General features: G+C 39.2%; 1 protein-coding gene across 1 annotated transcript; it reads left to right on the top strand.

Annotated features, from left to right (window-relative positions):
- The first annotated feature begins 832 nt into the window (after nucleotides 1–832).
- On the top strand, nucleotides 833–15867 carry LOC145779827 (uncharacterized). The gene is made up of 3 exons (XM_082591478.1): nucleotides 833–1039; nucleotides 7281–7399; nucleotides 10127–15867. The coding sequence occupies exons 2-3, from the start codon at nucleotides 7290–7292 to the stop codon at nucleotides 10410–10412; spliced, it is 396 nt and encodes a 131-aa protein (XP_082447604.1). The 5' UTR covers nucleotides 833–1039; nucleotides 7281–7289; the 3' UTR covers nucleotides 10413–15867.
- The last annotated feature ends 5275 nt before the right edge of the window (nucleotides 15868–21142 follow it).

Raw genomic sequence — 21142 nt, 5'->3', positions numbered from 1 at the left:
AAGTTCAATAGTTCAAATGATTATGAATTTATTGAGAATGACTGGAATACTTTTGAGCAGTCTTAAATTTAACCAGCCAGAAATCTACAAGCGACCGGAAAAGTCAACATGAAGATTGATTTTCATATTTTTCGTATTACACATGAACACAGACCCTGTCACAAAATTGAAAATTAAAATTCACATAAAATTGAAAATTTTTTTGGCAGATTTGAATTAAATCAAGTAGTTGCGATGATGTTGATACCAAACACCATTTGTCTATCTTGTTTGGTTTTTGAGTTATTGCGATTTTAGTGAAGCGGATTTGGGGGGTTGCGGAGGTGGTGGTAGGGAGGGTCCCACAACCCCCATAATTTTTTTGGCTGAATCTGACCTAAAATGGACACCATTTCTCAATGGCACAACTTTGATTTAAAAAATAAGGGGGAGATGATGCACCCTAGCGTACAATCCGTACATCACTGACAATTAACATGTAAAGACCATATATTTGATCAGCTGTGTACAGTTTACTCCAACACTGTGCTTCTGTAGAAAGAATTTTTTCGATAATTTACAAACTTCTGGCTAAGGACAGAAACTTTAATGCAGAAAATGTGACACATTACATTATGCTACAATTACATTTTCAACTCTTGTTCTTGGTGAGCGTGATGTTTATTGCAGAGTTAGTTGCCTGCTTATATAGCCTTTAGTTGGTCCAAACATGTTCTGTTGAGGATTTCAATGTTGTTTGTTGATGCAATTTTCTTTTAGATATAAAACAATGCTTCACTCAGTCAAATTTTTGTTACGTCAATAAAGTCAATCTTTTTCAATTTTAGGTCACTAAAAACTTACCCTAGTTATTATTTTTAAACATAGCATTGAGTCTACTTCATGTATTATGATCTGTAAGAACCCAAGATATTATCGAGTACAACCAGAAACGATGCAAGTTATTTCTGGTTATTTGGCATTTCGATATTATGTTGTGTAATTTTTGTAAGTTGCCTTTTGTAATCCAATCATTTTCTTCAAAAGAAAAGTCTTTTAAGTAAGTATAAGTGTTTAAGTGCTATTATAATATAATTGTTGAATTCTAATTCAGACCATGCAGTCTATATGACCATACGATAGACTTTTTATAGTCCTGTATGATCACATGTAGTATTAAATGTATATATATATACATAGGCGTCGAAATAGGGTGGGCCGGGTGGGCAATGCCCACCCTGCCGTGAAACGAGGGTGGGCAAAATATGTTTCGCCCACCCTGTTTTCATGACACTTATGAAGTGTTCGTTACGATTATTTAAGTTTTTGTTAAATGCTGAATTATCCAACCAACTGTAGTGCAACTTCTTGTTTTACGCTATGTCTCTCGCTAAGTATCCTACAGAACAAAGCAATTCCGCAACAACGCTGCGATGAAAAAAGGCGCTACTCACTGCATTGTTGTTGCTACAGCAACTGCCACACGCTGGCAATTCCTGGTGAGAGAAAGTCACGTTTGATCTTTTCTCCGAATGATCTTATTTTCGTATCGTCACAATCAAACTTCAATTCCGGGTCAGCGTAAGGCAGGGGTTCTTAAACTGGAGTCCGTGGACCCCCAAGGGGTCCGCAGACTAGTTTTAGGGGGTCCATGAAGGCACAATGGAAATCTTAGTGTATAATTCCAAAAATGGAATAAATTTTGAGAAAAGATATGCGAAACAAAGCTTGTCACACTCGAGCAAACCAGGCCCAGGTTCAGCCCAGGGTGGATAGGGAAATGCCCTTCTCAGGGCGTGGCAGCTCCTCTGTCGAAAAGTACCAACGACCCACCGTACTGCAGCTGAACACCGAGGGCATTACGGCCAGCAAGCTCAGTATCATCGAGTATCTGGCCACAAAACATCAGGCCCTCGTTATTCTCCTCCAGGAGACCCACTGCACATCTGTGGATAAGTTGGTATTACCCAACTTCACACTCGCAGGCGCAACCATCAGCAGGAAACACGGCCTCGCCACGTTTGTCCATGAGCAACTGAGCTGGACGCCAATAGACCAGTCCAGTGCCCCGTCGGAGATAGAGTGGTTATGCATAGACATATCAGGCTATCACATCATCAATCTCTATAAGCCACCACCCTCACGCTTAACACCAACAGCCATCCCAGTGTTCCTCCAACCCAGCCTCTATGCTGGCGATTTTAATTGCCACCACGTTGACTGGGGCTACAACACCACCAACACCGACGGAGAAAGCCTGGCCTCATGGTCAGCCAATAACAACCTCACCCTACTGCATGATCCCAAGGGTGCAGCGAGCTTCTTCTCCGAACGCTGGAACACTGGTACAAACCCCGATCTGGCTTTCGCAAGTGATGACCCCGATAATTGCCAACCGGACAGACGTGTGCTAGAGAAGTTCCCCAGGTCCCAACATCGATCCTCGATTATCACGGCTCCAACGCTCATAATGCCTGTCCCAAGCAAGCCTGTTAATCGATGGAACTTCAGAATGGCTAACTGGGAGTACTATAGCCTCCTCACCAATGAAGCCACACAGTATCTCCCATCCCCTCACACCAACAACGTGGAAGAAGCCTACCAGGACTTTTGTGATGCAATAACATCAGCGGCAAAACAATCCATCTCTCGCGGCCGACGAAAGACCTACATACCGTGCTGGGATAAGAAGTGCGAAAGCCTCTACTCCGACTTCCTCCACGCCCCTCAGGGCAATGATACCAACAGCTCTGCTGGCAAGGCTGGACTTAAAGAGGAAGGAGCGCTGGACAGAAGCTGTTAAATCAATCGACTTCACGCACTCCAGCCGCATAGCATGGAGTACACTGAACAACCTAACTGGCAGATCACGTGCCTCTCGTCAACAATGTCCCGTTTCAGCAAATTCCATCGCCTCACAACTTGTGGAGAAAGGGAAATACAAATCGAGAGACCGTGAATCAGATAGATCCGTCTTGCAAGAAATGACGGACCTCTGGAGGGTAACAACTCCAGACGGGGACAACATCTCGGGTGAGTTCACCCCGGAAGAATTTTTGCTGCCCTCCAGCACATAAAGCCAGGTAAAGCCCCGGGCCCTGACCACCTATGCCCGGAGTTGATACTCCATGCTGCTGCCTCCTTAAAGTCCTGGTTAAAAGACTTCCTTTCCTGCTGTTTGCGCCACCTTAGAATTCCCAGAATCTGGAGAAGAGCCCTTGTGGTTGCAGTCCCTAAGCCGAAGAAGCCCCCAGGGGACCCGAAGAGTTACCGTCCAATCTCACTGCTCTGCATCCCCTTCAAGATCCTCGAGAGACTCATCTACGCCCGTGTCGAACCAATAATAGATCCGCAGCTCCCCCGTGAACAAGCTGGTTTCGATCAACCGTAGATCAGGTCACACTTATGACCCAAGACATTGAGGACTGCTTCTCGGCTAAGAAGAAAGCTGGCGCCGTGTTTGTTGATCTCACGGCTGCCTATGACACCGTATGGCATAGCGGCCTTACCTGCAAGTTACTCCGTCTGCTCCCCGACAGACACATGGTCCATATGATGATGGAACTTGTGCAAAACCGCAGTTTTACCCTCACAACCGGTAGCGGTCGTCGAAGCAGACTACGCCGACTTAAAAACGGCGTCCCACAGGGCTCAGTCTTGGCTCCTTTCCTGTTCAACATATACACCTACGACTTGCCCCCCACCATCTCCAGGAAATATGCTTACGCAGACGACCTGGCACTCCTGCACTCAGCAGGAAACTGGCAGTCAGTGGAGAAGAACCTCAGCCAAGACGTGCAAACACTATCAGCATACCTCCAGAAATGGAAGCTACAGCTCAGCAAGTCAAAGACAGTGTCGGCGGCCTTCCACCTTAACAACCGGGAGGCACAGCGTGAGATAAACATCAAGATTGATGGGGAACACTTGCCCTATTGTGCCGAACCTACATACCTCGGCATAACCCTGGACAGGTCACTCACGTACCGCCGGCACTTGAAGTCACTGCGCAAAAAACTATCTACACGCGTCGCACTTTTGAGGCGATTGGCGGGTTCCGGCTGGGGAGCTGGTGCTAAAACTCTTCGTACAGCTACCCTAGCCCTTGTTCATTCCACCGCTGAGTACTGCGCGCCGGTCTGGTGTCATAGTTCTCACACCAACCAGATTGATACCGCCATCAACGACGCACTGCGTACTGTGACTGGATGCCTGCGTCCCACTCCAACGGACTGCCTACCCATCCTAGCAGGCATCCAACCCGCTGAGCTACGCCGTCAAGGAGCCACGATTTCTCTCGAAAGTAGATTTTGAAAATAGAGGTATGTCCAATAATATTTTTTTATACTTGGTTACTGAGACAGTTTCATTTAATTTGTTAGGTAGCTTACCAAACAAGCTACGTTCTGAATAAAAAGCGGCATGGTGTGCCATGAAGTTTTGCTGTAGTTTTAACATTTTCATGGCGGTATAGTTAAGGTGTTAGTTGAGCCACTGCCTTCGGTGTTAGTTGAGCCAGTGTATAAAGGGCGTTATAATGCTTACGATACCTCCACACACCTTACATAGATTGCAGCCGTTGGATAAGTCTGTTTACGGTCCAGTAAATCTCTTTGAACTACATAAAACTCAACAAAAGCTCTTAAACGTGGTCAAGCTATAAAATAATGAAATGGTGTTATTTGGATGCCGTAGCAATACCTTCATTATTTTATCTGCACATTGAGTTACAAGTGACTCTTGGAACAATTGTAAACCTGTTTTCATACATTGATATGATTACTTCAAATATGAACTAAGGATTGGAAAAGAAACGTGGTTAAATTTGTGTTTTCAAAAAAAATAAATGAGGCTCAACTAACCCCAGTCTGTGGCTCAACTAACCCTTACCATGGTGTTAGTTGAGCCATTTGACTACAGGTTTTTAAACACCTGTGGACCCGGTTGTCGTCATTCGATAAGGCTTGTAAATTTCCTACAAATATTGTTTAATATACGCAGAAGGTAGAGCACTGTGAATGAAGAAATAAAAGCAACTCATATAAAAAAAAATTGCAAAAATGCAAAAAGTGGCTCAACTAACCCGACCTTCCCCTAATGAAGAATTGAAGATATTGAAAAACAATCTGCATTAGCTATTTCTTGAATTTAATAAAACATAAATTTTGTTACCAATTCATTTTAATTTTATTGCGTTATATCCAATTCATGCTGATCAAAAATTTTTCTTTGACTAGGCCACAAAGGGGGTCCACGCAAACCAAATTTTTTTTAAGGGGTCCGCGTTAAAAAAAGTTTAAGAACCCCTGGCGTAAGGGAATATGAATATGACATCATAATGAACATGACAATAAAATAACCGATGCAAACTAAACCCGTGCTGAAACAGTCGCTTTATACAAATCAAAATGCGGCAAATCCGAAGGCGCCACTTTAAAGATAACAGATCACGAGTAACGCGCTTTTTAGGTCGCAAAGGAAAACATAAATAAAGTTTGTTTAGTTTAGCAGCGCTCATAAGAAAGGCGCAAGAAAGCAAACATCAAATCTATTAAAGCTTAATTGCTGCAGCGACGCTAAACGCAGTCTTGGTGAGAAAGACTAACCATTGCGAATTTGCAAACATACACTTTCAATGAAATCTGTTTGAAAACTCTCGCCCACCCAGAATTCCCCTCTTCTAAGAAAAAGTCGACGCCTATGTATATATACATATACGCAACATATTTATTTGAATTTTTTTTGCTGTTATGTGATTAACATCGCACCACAAAGATCTAATCTTTACACAGCTGGACTTCGTTAAGGTGAAAGAAGGGGCAAAGGCATAAATTTACACTGCAACAGGTCTAAAAATAACACGCTTGAAACAAAGATGCAAGCGGTCCAAGTTCGTCTTTGACTTCTCAGAGATCGTTAAAGATAAAAGGAGTTTGTTTGTCACAGTTTGCGGGAAAATGCGTTGTTCGTACATCGTACTACCGATTGCTGGTAATGCACTGTGTTGTGTAAGTGTAACAAAGCACTAATAAACTCCTCCAAGTTTAATTGGACTTGTTGGGTTAAACAGTTGTAGGATTAAACCACACAGTTGTGAAGCCCGATGCAATCGAGTTAAGATATGCAAATTTCCACCAATAATGCCTGATTGCAATAAATCTCTTGAGCAAATTAGCTAAACATATCATTATGGTGATGAAACGACCTCCGGTTCCGGCTCCAGCCACATTTTTCAACTTTGGTTCCGGATTGGAGGTGTGTGTGCCTACTGCCTATGGTCAGGTTCTTAGCCTTAAATAAATCTTTTTTTGTATCATTGTGTTAATGCAAAATTATGCAAGAATAGGGGACACATGTTACCTGTAACATCAGTCAAGATTTTTTTTCAAAAGATGTTAACCTAGTAGGCCTACAACCAACACGAAATATTTAGGAGTACAACATGTTGCAAATTTGCATCATTGATTTATAAAGGGCCACTTCAAAGTATTTCTTTGTTTAATTTTCTTGACAAATATTCATTTTACTCGATCCCAAAGTCATTGTACTTCCCAGAACTCTTTGTTGCATATATAGGAGACGGGGAACATAACATTGATAATGGGATCAATGATGTTAATCAAAAAATTTCAATATCTTAAAAACAATGCTATATCGGAGTGATAGAAAACATTGCCCAATTTGAAATCTACCCAATGGTTTACTCTTGAAGGGACCCTTTTAAAGGATCCTAAACATTGCCAATTGCCTCGAGGCTTCTTTTAGGGGTCTGCTACTATTCGGTGAGTTCCTAACCTCTAACCCCTAACCCTAAAACGGCAATGATAATTAGGCTATGATACCCGATAATTTAAAAAAAAAATCCCCCGTTAAGGGATCAGCGGACTCACCGAATCGGACTCACCGAAACTGGCCATTCCGTCTTTTAGAGTGCTTGGTGAGTGTGGTATACAACCCCTGGGTTGGAACATTGTTTACATATATGAAGTAAATATTACCAAAGGCCGGAGGCTTCAGCCTTGCAATTCTCTGGCTAGAACATCCTGCCTTTGTCCAAAATGTTGCCTCCGGTGCATCACTACGATATCAATTGGATAATTGTATCAAAACGGCTGATACGATTAACCGATTTCGTCAGTACGTAGTTTGCTGGTTGTTATATTTTTGTGCATGTGCATTGGAATAGCTTTTTTGTGCAAATTTTTTTGATTGACAGAAAACATAAGATATAAAAGTACTACCACAATAGAAATTGTTTGAATTTCATGATTAAATGCAGAATACTTTTCTTCAATTATCAGGTAATCGCAATGATGATGAGTCCCAATGAACCAACAATTGAAGAAGTGGAGTTAATGGATAATGAGGATTCTGTAAATGATGAGTATGATGATCGAGTGTTTTCTGATGCAAATCCTCCGTAAGTGTAATTTGTAGTTGAGCCCTTTTGGTTCAAGAATTTGTGATTGGAGACAGCTTTATGGTGTCACAAGCATTTGATATTAGCTCATATTCATGTACACTGTACACTGTACAGACTTTAACAATTCTAGCACTAGTTGCAACAAAGCTAATGCTAACTAGTTGCAACAAAACCAGTGCTCGGAAAGATACCAATTCCTATGAACATTGAACACCCAAACTTTGCAGTATTAATTGTTTATTTTATTTTTTCTTTATAAAAAAACCTAGCCCTCCTGGGCACTGGGCAGCTACCCGTACTTAATCCTGGCCTCCAGTCATGATTATAGTTTGCATGCTGCCAAGGCATGTTGAGACTGTTCACCAATCACCATGCATTGATTATGAAATAACTTGTGTTCTTCTGGTGACTGTACTGGGCTACATCTGATGCTAAGAATGATACCCAGCTTTCGTTTCCGACGTTTCGTCAGTCAGCTCGACCAACATTATCAAGGGAGCCCAAACAGGTAAACGCAACCTGTTCACCAGCAAATGGCCCAACACAAAGTCATATTGACAACAGGAAGAAAGTTGCAAGAACCAAAGTTTAAACAACAAGATTGCCGCCCAGTTTAATCAACACAATGAAATAAAACGCGGAAATAAAAAGCTGGATATCATTGGGTCCACGTCTTTTAGGCGCAGACAGTTAGGCGCTGGTCTAATAGGCGCGCACACTGTGTCGTCTGGATGTTTAGGTGCGGAGCACTGTGGCGCCCGTTCAATTAGGTGCTATTCCAAGTAAAGTTTGTAGATTGTATCAGCTTAGCAGGTAGGGGCGTAGGGCAATGCTTTTCACACAAAATATTATATTGAACAGGAAAATATATTGTTTTGTTAATGCGTGTGCGTTGTTGGTAATGGCTTCAGTGAGTGAAGTTGCTTAAACCGGCAATGCTTTTTCACACAAAATGTTATATTCAACAGAAAAAATATATGGGTGAGAAGCTGTTTAAACCGGCAATGATTTTCACACAAAATATTATATTGAAGAGAAAAATATGTTATGGCTTCAGTGAGTGAAGCTACTTAAACCGGCAATGATTTTCACACAAAATGTTATATTGAACAGAAAAATATGTTATGGCTTCCGTGAGTGAAACTGCTTAAACCGGCAATGATTTTCACATAAAATGTTATATTGAACAGAAAAATATGTTGTTTTTTTAATGCGCGTGTTCAGCATTTATTTGTTGTTAGTCCAGGTTTGCGTCGGCGAAAGCTTTATCAATAAATTATTCAAGTTTCCGAGCACGACTGAGTTCACTTTTAGTTATGTAAGTCAAATAATAACTACACTAAACATCAGTAAAAAATGTACCGTAAATAACCAGACATTTTTCACACAAATCTGTTGTATTTACGCCGTAAAAACATCTCATGTGATCGACTTGGACGCACAATCTTGACACCAAATGAAAGCATACATCTTCAGCTATCCGAAGATGCAAAGCTTTGCAATAAAATTTAAAACATTCAATGTACAACTAGCAACTTTTCCATACGGTATTTTTTCTAATTTCTAAAAAAATTAAGAATTGGCAGAAAAGTGTACTTCATTATAATCTTTACTACCCAAGCATGATACAATAATATGAAAATATATGTAGTTTAATCGAATGCCAAAACAATTCTGCACATGAGAAAAATTTTACTTCGTTTGTGCGCGCAATGCTTTAGGAGGTACAGCAGAATGATTATGGAGAAATTTGGAAAAATTTAAGCAAAAAGTTTACCTAATTTAGTCTACATTTTTTTTGATCGAGAAATTGATGGAGAAACATTTTGTGTGAAAAGCATTGCCGGTTTAAGCAGCTTCACTCACGGAAGCCATGATATAATTCTCTGGCAAGCTGCCATGCTGATACAATCTACAGACTTTACTAGGAATAGCACCTAAATGACCGGGCGCCACAGTGCTCCGCACCTAAAAATCCAGACGCCACAGTGTGCACGCCTATTAGACCAGCGCCTAACTGTCAGCGCCTAAAAGACTTGCTCCCATATCATTCGTATCACCAAAGGTGGTAGCTTGGTACAGTCACTAGAAGAACGCAAATCATTTCATAAGGCCTGTGTTATTGATCGCTACGGTATGGTTTGATGTAATCAAAGTGAACTGCAACTCAAAACTCCACCAATGTAGCGATTACCCAGCTTGCACAAATACAACACAACCTTGCAGTTGTGTTGTAGTTGTGTACATAGATTTAGATATGATGAAAACATATTTCACACTTCAATGTTGTGTGTGATCAGTTTCACATACTCTCAGGGCCATAATTAATAGAGGCTGTTTTTAAGATGGTTGCATAGGTCTCCTGTCAGTCTGGCTATCCTAGTGACTTCAGCTTTCAATGAATCAATACTGGGCATAGATTTATTATTCTGAGCTCCAACTAAATATTGTAGTTTTGTGTTTCAATACGTTCAACGTAATTCTGTTCAAATGGAGTTTTGAGGAGCCCTCGTATTGGAAACGAATTTTGTTGAAAGTGCTTGAAACAGTAAAAATGTCACTGTTCTAAGATTAAAATGATCTTTTAACTGCCATGTATATCAGTTTAGCTTGCAATGCCATGATAGCTGAATTTTTGAAAGCATGACAGTTAAAAAATACCATTTGACCGTAACATATTGAAACGTGAAAAGCACTCTTTGTATCTTTGAATTGTGTCTTCAGAACACCGTCTGGACGCAATAATCGCGAGTACTACATCATCCACATGATCACGGGACACCCGGATGACAGACACCATCATTCCCTCTACCCTTTTCATCACGTTGAAGATGAACAAAGTGATGAACTTAACTCGGATGAAGATATCATGGGCAGTGGATACTTAGACTCTCTGTCTCCAAGAGGTCCAGCACCACCCGACGCTGAAGATTCTTTACTCCAGGATGACAGCAGAGTTGAATCTGAGAAAGAAAATGACGATAACGATGATACTAATGTTTCTGATTAGTTTAAAGCAACATTTAACAGAGTCACCAAAACAGTTCACTGTGTCATATCCATGCTCACGTCGATGTATTTACTAGTCACACCAACTTTCAACAATCCTCCTTGGCTTCAAAATATCGCCAATGAAATGTATGACGATGTTTCTTCCATACAGAAACTGATGGAATTCAAGAACATTTTTGAAAATTTGTAAATTATGCAAACTTTATTCAGAACTGTATGACCTGTTCATTGTGGCAAAAATTGTTATCGTTGAGTTTCTCAAAGATCTTTAACTGACGTTATTGTCATATTATTACATGACATTTGCTTCGCAGTCAAGCAAAGGATAGCAGTTAATGCATGTCATGCACCTTGAAATGAATAGATTCATTCGAGATTTCTGTCATATACGGATTTACTGCTTGTTGTATGCCAGCAAGCCATTTGCGCATCATCAGAGATCTTCAACATCACCACCGCTGCGAGAGCATCTTCACCGTGTATCCAAGTCTGGTTGTGAGGAAGGCAAGTTTATAATGAAACTGATCGTGTTAAAATCCCCATGCTTGGCTTAATAGAATACAAACCACTACACGAACACTACATGTTCTAGCCACCATTGAAACTGACAAGCTGTACCGTCAACTACTATGTACATGAAAGCGTATGGGTACCTTTTCAGTTCGACTAAATGGGATTGCCAGAATTCGCACTGTGCATTTGCAAGCACAGTCTCAACATTCATCCGCAAGCTCTCCGGTTAATCTGTGGAAAAGTGAACGATTTGCAATAAATTCTGCAAAAATATTTATTGTAATATTCTTGCTCTAAGAAAGATTCATGTCATATGTTCCTTAAACATCGGTGGATGGAAAAAACCCACAGTGACCTATCGTTAAATACCCGAAGAGGAACCTAACAAAGACACCATTCTTGACACCGAGTTAGTCACGTCGACAATCAATGACGTATTGGAGCTATTGGTGCTGTTATGATATCTTGCACAAGGGCGGAGCGAACAAAGGACATTTTTTATTGTTCAACGTTGATGGACGTTATAATGATCAACAAGCTGTTTATCGAGTTACGCAACATTTCTAAACAGCAATCACATCTTGGCATCAAATAACAAACAAACATCGAATTACTGTCGTCATGGCCCGGTAAGTCATGCTTTTGGTTACCGTATGCAAAGTTTGCGTTCTGCGGCCTCAATCAAACAAATCAGTTAGGTGAACATTGACGTTTGATTTGTGTCTGTTGTGAGTTGTTCAGCTTCCCTGGATCGATTAGAATTAAAATTATGAAATCTTGACACAAATTCGTTAAACTTTTCAACTTTTCGTAAACTAGAAACGGTATGCAAAAAGTCTGGGTGTTCATTCGGACAATTATCGTTTCTAGAAACCGTGCCAACTAGAAACCGTGAAACTTCTTCCATTGCCTTTGTTTTGATCAATCCCAGTTGTTGCGCTTGTTTTCGATGGAAAGCCATCTCGGCCCAGTCACGTCAAACAACTCAGGCGACCGTGCTTTTCGCATTATACGTCTGCGAACGTTTATTCATTGTAAAAATACTGATACTGCTTCCTGAGAAAGAAGTGCAGGGCGTTTCAAATGGTGTAAATCCAGACAGCAAAATCCGTCATCAGACGTTGGATTAATAAATAAATGAAGAATTTTGCTGTCTGGGGTGGGAATGATCAGTTTTTATCACAGAATATTAGTCTTGTGACTAGTGAGTAAAAAATCAAAAATAAGTGTATTTTTATGTGATACTGCTGTTGGTTGTAGGAAGACACTGATGGTCAATCGCTTTTACAAAGTAGAAGAGGAAATAAAACTGTTGAGGTAATAATCTTGGATCTTCTGCAATTACTTACGTGAATCTGTTGAAGCCTGAAACTGTCGTCGTTTTAATGTTGCTGGCACACCTTGACATTTTGAAGGTTGTTAAACATATTGTCCCCTGCAAAGAAGAATGTCACGCTAGTTTAAATAGAGAAACTTGTGCCCTAGCTCTACTGAGTTCTAAGGGGGGAAATATTAGAAGCTTTAATCTATAATTCGTTATCCCTGCAAGGCTGCAAAACAGCGTTTGCGCGTGTAGGCTAGCTTACAGATGTTGTAGGTTGTAGCATGCCCTTGACTTTAAAAACGAGAAGACTCGTCCCCACAAGAGACAGCATTCCTTGCTAAGGGCATAAGATCTTGTCGTTATGCAAATACAACTCCATCGCAAAAGATCGCTTTGAACAATACCTTTCAAAGGTTTCTGAACGAAGTAACCTGCTTTGTAGTCTTCAACAACACTCCACACTACATTTAATTTTCAACGACATTAAATTTCCATGCTTTCTATTCATGCGCAATTGCGCATAAACTGATGTTATTTTTTGGAACTAATTGTGAGCTGTGTTTAGATTTGTTCCAAAGAAGGCCGTCCGTTTTTTGATATGCAGTGTTGGTAGTAACTGAAAAACCACTGGCGTAGTACTTTTTCTATGCTGACTGAAGTTCGTATCGTACAGGTTATCATGGTTTGCAATCAAAGGTTAAAGGGAGCGATGGTTAAAAGCATAAAACTGCAGATAAAAAAAAATACTTAAAAATAAAACGGATAGTTTGGGGTCAACTCTTCTTCCACAAGGGTCAATTTTGCTCATTGTGATTTTCCCTTCCGTTTCACTTATTACAACCTTTGTCTTTATGATGTTGACACGCATACCTTTACATTGAAGCGACTCCTTCCACTTCTAAAATTTCTCTTTCAGATCTTCCATTGTGTCACTCAACAAAACCAAATCATCCGCGTATCGTATCTCCATCAATGAATCTTATGCCACGGGTCATGTTAATTTTCTCATATTGCAGCAAAGCAGTTGTATCTTCTGTGAAGTGAAACTATGGTTTGTTGTAAGTCCTCTTGGAATGTTGTTCAATGCAGTTTGAACCTTGTGCCATTTATTCTTTTTGTATTTGGATTCATTTTTGCCCTTCCTCATATGCATTCGTGAATACTTTATGGATCGTATTTCAATATATATGCAGGTAGAATTGTGCTGGCAACATGACGCAATAAACGAAAAAACTTTGGTGTAAAAACAATTTGAACAAATTTCAAACATCGTGACGGAACTTACGTATTTTTATCGACATCATATCAAAAAGTTAAAACCATATTTCACTTTATCGTCCAAGTGACGTCATCGTTGTTTGCTGTGAGTTAGCACACCGGCATAGTAGTCTTTTTACGTTGATTCAACGTTTACAGACGCTATCAATAAAATTTTGAAGAACATATTTGCTGTCTGGAGAAAAAGTTGCTGCTTATGAGAAGCCACGTCGATGCTGAGCATTCATTTGTTTTTCGTGACCATTTGGGTTGGTGGTTACTGTCTCTTGACAAAGCATCGTAAATACTTTAAAATTTCACGTGACCTTTGCCGGCCTCGAAGACATATCGTATTGGAAACGATGTTTTGCTTTTTTCGAATTATGAAACTGTTATAAGTTTTTTCTGTGCTTTTTAGCTTCAAGCCGTCTTTAAAAAGGCTGATGTTGTTCACTTTGAATCGCCATTTCGCATACAATGCTGTTCTATTACTGAACCCTGCAAACCCAATATATTACCTTCACCAGCGTTACTGCACCATTGTGAGTTCATTCAATGGTTGAAAAAATATTCATCGCCGGTACTACGCATCATAAATCTACGTACAACAAATCTCACTGAATATTTAACCCAGTTTTGAAAACAATGTGAAAACGAGTTTGTAAATCTACTTTGCTCTTACTGTACTTTTTATCTTATTGGATGTATGTATAAATGAACAGTGATAGTTGAACAGTTTGGTGTATAAATGATCTGGGTAGCTGAAAGTCACTGTTAGTCGTGCATTTTTTAATGGCAAACTCACTGAACTTTTTTCATTAAAGATTTTTGCAGAACAGTCTTACGACATCTGCAATCTCTAACTCTTCTCTTATCGAGTGTACATTGTGAATCTTATAACATTCCTAACAAGACAGTTCAACTTTCAACTAAAATTTATGTGTTTTATCTACAGTGGAATTGTTGGAAACAAAACGTTATGAAATCATGTATTTTGATCCAAAATTCTTTACTTCGATTTTGTTTCCAACGAAAAAACAATTTCCTTTGGTTGTTAATTCGAAACCATTTACCAATTACTTCGCTCTCCACAGACAGAGAGACCACACACCCTCAATTAACATGAGGATTAATTCATGTCCTGTATAATCAAAATTGGTTGATGATGATGTGGAAGCCGAAGACATTTCAAACATATTTCGGCAGAAAATTTGACGTGTTAATTTCGTTTCACAATTTGTCACATGATCGTTGCGTATATTTTCGACGGTGTTCAATATCCTTTTTGTTGATTGACTTAGATGTGTGTTTAACGCTCATTTCCATATAGCTAACCATCTATTATTACTGGACGCCAAAACTTCCCGAGGCAATGGATTTTTCATTTGGCGTCCGCAGTGCTTTGTATAGTTTTGAATTTTTGTGATTTTTTATAAAGTTTTACTTTCTTAAAAATGAGCAACATTTAAGTCGAGTAATGGAAATTTAAATTCAATTTGGGAACGTGAAGTTGCAAATTAATGACATTTTCTAATAAACAAAAATTTACGTATTTCAAATAAAGTGCTGGTTTGTTGTCCAAGTCGAAATCCTCAGCTGATAGCAGTTTTCATTCGTATGCTGTCGCTTTGCTTTTACAAATACTTGAGACATTATTGGGTATTATTGCTTTCATTTTGACATAAAAAGAGTCTGCAAAGTTTTACTGAGCCGATCGCAATGTATTGTATCGACTTATAGGCTACTGTGTGATGTGCAGTCTGACCATACTAAGAGCTCCTGCTCTCCTGTGCCACATCGAACCGGCTTTTGCCTGAGGAATGAGGATGGGTTTCTTTTACGTCCGCTTTTCTTTCTCCATCCTGTTATTGTTATGACTGCTCATCCTCATCAATATTGGAACTGGCAAATTCAATCCACAACACTTTTCATTAGGCTGTCATTCATTACTAGGCTACATGTGTGCTTCTCTCTGTTTCTGTTTTATTTTTTGCTATTTGTTTGTTGGGATTTGTGGCCGTGCTAACTACTGACATATAGCCTATCGTACATGACTTACTATCGTACATGATTTTTCATTCAGGCACGTTTTAAACCTTTCAAGGTTTTGCCACCTTTTCCCGTTCATTAACGTGCTGGTAGGTCTATATCGATTTTTGTAGTTAGTATCTTTTTCGCTCCGGACGCCTTAATGACAAAAAATAAAATGATTGATTGATTGATTGCTGAAATGTGTTCTGGCTACTTTGTGTACAACTGTAGGCTATGGCTTTTATTTTTTTATTCAAACATGTTGTATATTCTTGTCTGATGACAGGAAATAATAATGATAATGTAATATATAATAATTATGGATTGATGAGCCTTGTAATGATGTCCGGGTAAGCAATTAGGCTAACTAAGAAATTTCTGCAAGCGGGGGCGTAACCAGCATTAAATTTCGAAGGGGCATGAGTATTATAGCACATTTGAGGGAGTCCTGCAACGTGTTGCCTAAGGCGATTCATCCTGGAGAGCTCTCACAGAAAATTTTAAAAAAATTTCCCTAAAATCGCGCATTTTAAGAGTACTTTAGCCTACTAGATCAACAGTAAAAATCTGTCAAATGATGCTGTAACAGAAGGTGAAAAGTTTATTTAAGTTACAACAAAACAAACATAACAATAATAGGCCTATCCTTGTAGCCTAATGGATGGTTCAATATGATAGGCTTTTAGTTTGTCAATAAACACGTTTTGCACAAAATACAACACTGTAGACTTCCTACCTAATGTTTATATTAGATCTGAGGGAAGCGCCGTCCGCAAAAACAAACATTCGACTATACAGTAGGCTGCCGGTAAGAAACGCAACAAACTTGCATATCACTGCCCTTGACTACTGTTAGCCTACATGGCTAAATGTCACATATATTTGATAGACATCTTTTGAACTTTTCTGCAGCTTTTTAATAGCCCACATGTCGATTGCATCAACAAAAAACTACTTCGGGGAAGAATTGCCCCCCTGACTGCAAGATCAATAGATTTACAAGTATTCCAGGTAGAAATCATTTGCACGTCAGTTCTGCTTGTTATGTTCTTTTACCCCAACACAGTAACGTTATGAAAATGAATGAGAAACATTGTCCGTTGTGCCTTGAAAAAGGAACAACTTGATCCGCTCAGTTCATCATCGAAGAAGACGTGTGATATTTAAATGTCACGTCTGCCAGCCTTTTTTGGTTTCTTGCAGTTGCACCATAGAGCCAGCATGTTGGGCAATATTGTTTCTTTGAGCTTTGCATCAGCTGTTCAGTGTTCAAACCAATGTCGCAACTTTCAGTGAAATCGCGTAATCTCACTTGTCATCTTGTGCGCAACCCCTAGTGGCGTTGATTTATTGTAAAAAACCGTTGATTTTTTGTCTGGAAACAGACTTAGACAAGGAGAGCTTTTGAAATTAGACAGGAGTTAAAATTAGTGGTTCCATGGTGTTCCGTGTCTAGATTAGAATTTTCAAATTTCAACTGAAACAAACTAGAATTTTACTTTGCATTTTCAATTTCAATTTTACTTTGCAATTTGCACCGGGGGCGTCCACGTTTGGAAATTAGTAAAAATCTTTCAACATGGACAAACCAAAATTTTGAAAACATAATCAGAACTATGGACAATCGATCGTTGTGAAGACTCACGGTTGCCGACGCCTTATGCAGGCATGGCCGATGATGATCAAAGTCACACCAGCTTTCAACAATCCTCGTTGACTTCAAAATATCGCCAATGAAGTAGGGCTACCATATGTCCTCGTTTAGGGGGTTTGTCCTCTTTTTTCATAAAAAGTGAATTGTCCTCCGAGGACACTTGAAAATGCTCAAATGTCCTCTTTTTTGCATTGCTATTATTTTCAACAGGGTTTTATATTAATGTGACGTTTGGCGAAAGCTAAATAAGACTAAGCAACAATAACAAAAAGGAAAAGTATGTTTTCTGTGAGCTGTGGCAGAAGTAGGCTATCCTTGTTTAAGAAAAGTGTTTATTGACTTTGAAGTGACAATAGCCTACATTGCTTGCTGTGGATATGGTGGATAGATTTAGTTCTGTGGCAAACGAAGGCAGTGTTGCTCGATGACCTTGTCAGATTTGTTTTTATTGTTCGACTCTTGTGTTGCTTATTTCGATGAATAGACCATTAATTTCTTTTTCCGAGTTCACATCCTTTGATTGGAAGCTTACTTTGTCTTACACTAAAGAATAGGATATCGCTTTTCAGCGGTGTGTGAAGTATCTGTCACTGTCAGAGAAAAATGTTGGCATTGATGATAAACTGTTCGATCCGTAAGCTCTACACCAAAGCTAGTGCAAAGGCTTCTTAAACCTGATAGCTTCAATTAAATTCGATTTTTTTCAAATAATGGCACATTAGAAAATGAACAGAATAGTTCAAACCTTGAAGAACTATAGATTTTTTTAATGAATCGTTAAAAATCGAGCAATTCTTCGTCTCCAACAGGCTATGGCTCAAAATACAAATGTATATCGCATGTTTTCTGTGGGGAAAATTAAATGAACAGTGAAATATCCATTGACTGAATCTGACAAATAAATGTGTCATGTTTTTTGGTTGTCACTTTTGCTACATAGGCCTATAATCATAAGAAGATGTAAAAATTGTTTAAACGTAAAAATCCACTGGCATTTTACTTGCTTACGAAACATGTCCTCTTTTTGGGTGATGAAATTATGGTAGGCCTACAATGAAGGGTGTGACGATGTTTCTTTCATACAGAAGCTGATGGAATTTAAGAATTCAAAAACTATAAATTATGCAAAGTTTATTGAAAAACGTATGACCTGTTCATTGTGGCAAAAATTGTTATCTTTGAGTTTCTCAAAGATCTTGAATTGACATTATTGTTGCTTCGCAGTCAAGCAAAGGATAGCAGTCAATGCATGTCATGCAAAGCCTTGAAATGAATAGATTCATTCGAGATTTCTGTCATATACGGATTTATCGCTTGTTGTTGTGTACCAGCAAGCCATTTGCACATCACCAGGATTCAGGAATCTTCAACATCACCACCGCTGCGAGAGTATCTTCACCGTGTATCCAAGATCATGGCTTCAATTCTCTTCTGGTTGTGAGGAAGGCAAGTTTATAGTGAAACTGATCGTGTAAAATGCCCATGCTTATCCTAATAGAATACAAGCCACTACAACTACACGACAGGAACACTACATGTCCTAGCCGCCATTGAAACTGACAAGCTGTACCGTCAACTACTATGTATATGAAAGCGTATGGTTAACCTTTTCAGTCCGACTAAATGGGATTGCCGGAATTCGCACTGTACATTTGCAAGCACAGTCTCAACATTCATTTGCAAGCTCTCCGGTTAATCTATGGGAAAGTGGGAAACATCATTTACAATTGGTCACAGCGGTAAACCATAATCTCTTCGTGGGAAAATTGTAACATAAGATTCCCGAATCCGTTCGTCTGTATGTAATGACCGAAAAAGAAACACTCTTCAGGAAACGTCTATTCGAGAATTGTATTTCTGTAAAAATAGCCTCAAAGCTGTCGAAATTGGATGCAACGCCGTACACCACTAAAACTTGTCACTACAGAACAGATTACTTAGATAAAAGACGGAAAATTTGTCCAGCTAGCAAGCACCAAGCAAACAGTTAAACATGCGACTGACTTCCAACAAACAATTTTACGAATGACCAGAATAATTTGCGATATCTCAAATGCACGTAGACAGTAACTGTGACGCAATAATGAAAGACATTGTCACGCAATTCAAACCGGTGTTCAAAGGTAGTGATGCAATATTTCATCAGGTCTTACGACCGATGGTGCAATATTTGGACATTTTCTAGCAATTTCCATGACGTAAGATGCCAGCTAGGTTAAGTAGACCATAACGGTTTTTATATGACGTTTGATTTGGTGAACAATTGGCTGGAACAACAATAAATCCTGCAAAAATATTTATTGTAATATTCTTGCTCCAAGAAAGATTCATGTCATACTCATAATATGTTCCTTAAACATCGGTGGATGGAAAAAACCCACACTGACCTGTCGTTAAATACCCGAAAAGGAACCTAACAATGACTCCATTCTTGACACCGAGTTAGTCACGTCGACATTCAATGACGTATTGGGAGCTGTTGGTGCTGTTATGATATCTTGCACAAAGGCCGAGCGAACAAAGAACATTTTCTATTGTTCAACGTTGATGGACGTTACAATTATCAACAAGCGGTTTATCGAATCACGCAACATTTCTAAACAGCAATCACATCTTAGCATCAAATAACAAACAAACAGCGAATTACTGTCGTCATGGCCCATGCTTTTGGTTATGCAAAGTTTGCGTATTGCGGCCTCAATGAAACAAATCAGTTAGGTGAACATTGACGTTTGATTTGTGTCTGTTGTGAGTTGTTCAGCTTTCCTGGATCGATTAGAATTAAAATTATGAAATCTTGACACAAATTCATTAAACTTTTCAAGTTTTTGTAAACTAGAAACGGTATGCAAAAAGTGTGGGTGTTCATCCGGACAATTATCGTTTCTAGAAACCGTGCCAACTAGAAACCGTGAAACTTCTTCAATTGCCTTTGTTTTGATCAATCCCAGTTGTTGCGCTTGTTTTCGATGAAAAGCCAACTTGGCCAAATCACTGTCAAACAACTGAGGCATCCGTACTTTTCATATTAATTATACGTCTGCGAACGTTTATTCATTGTAAAAATACTGATTTGCTGCCTGAGAAAGAACTGCATGGCGTTTCAAAAGCTGCAAGTCCAGACAGCAAAATTCGTCATTTTTACATTGATTCAACGTCTGCATACATTAAAAATGACGGATTTTGCCGTCTGGGTGGGAATGATCAGTTTTTATCACAGAATAGTAGTCTTGTGAGTAAAGAATCAAAAATAAGTTTATTTTTATTTGATACTGCTGTTGGTTGGTTGTAGGAAGACACTGATGGTCAATCGCTTTTACAAAGTACAGTAGTAGAGGAAGTAAAATTGTTAAGGTAATAATCTTGGATCTTCTGCAATTACTTAGGCCTACGTGAATCTGTTGAAGTCTGAAACTGTCGTCGTTTTAATGTTGCTGGCACACCTTGACATTTTGAAGGTTGTTGATCATATTGTCCCCTGCAAAGAAGAATGTCACGCTAGTTTAAATAGAGAAACTTGTGCCCTAGCTCTACTGAGTTCTAAGGGGGGAAATATTAGAAGCTTTAATCTATAATTCGTTTTCCCTGCAAAACAGCGTTTGCGCGTTGTAGGCCAGCTTACATATGTTGTAGGTTGTAGCATCCCCTTGACTTTAAAAACGAGAAGACTCGTCTCCACGAGAGACAGCATTCCTTGCTAAGGGCATAAAATCTTGTCGTTACAATACAACTCCATCGAAAAAAATTGCTTTATAGCAATACCTTTCAAAGGTTTCTGAACGAAGCCTGCTTTGTTGTCTTCAGCAACACTCCACAGTCCACACTACATTTGATTTTCAACGACATTAGATTTTTATGCTTTCTATTCATGCGCATAAACTGATGTTATTTTTTGGAACTAATTGTGAGCTGTGTTTAGATTTCTTCCAAAGAAGGCCGTCCGTTATTT

The sequence above is a fragment of the Aplidium turbinatum genome, chromosome 11 (genome assembly GCF_918807975.1).
Source record: "Aplidium turbinatum chromosome 11, kaAplTurb1.1, whole genome shotgun sequence".
NCBI classification, from domain to species: Eukaryota; Metazoa; Chordata; class Ascidiacea; order Aplousobranchia; family Polyclinidae; genus Aplidium; species Aplidium turbinatum.
Note: the sequence above shows the minus strand (reverse complement) of the source record. Positions and strands in the feature narration are given on the sequence as shown.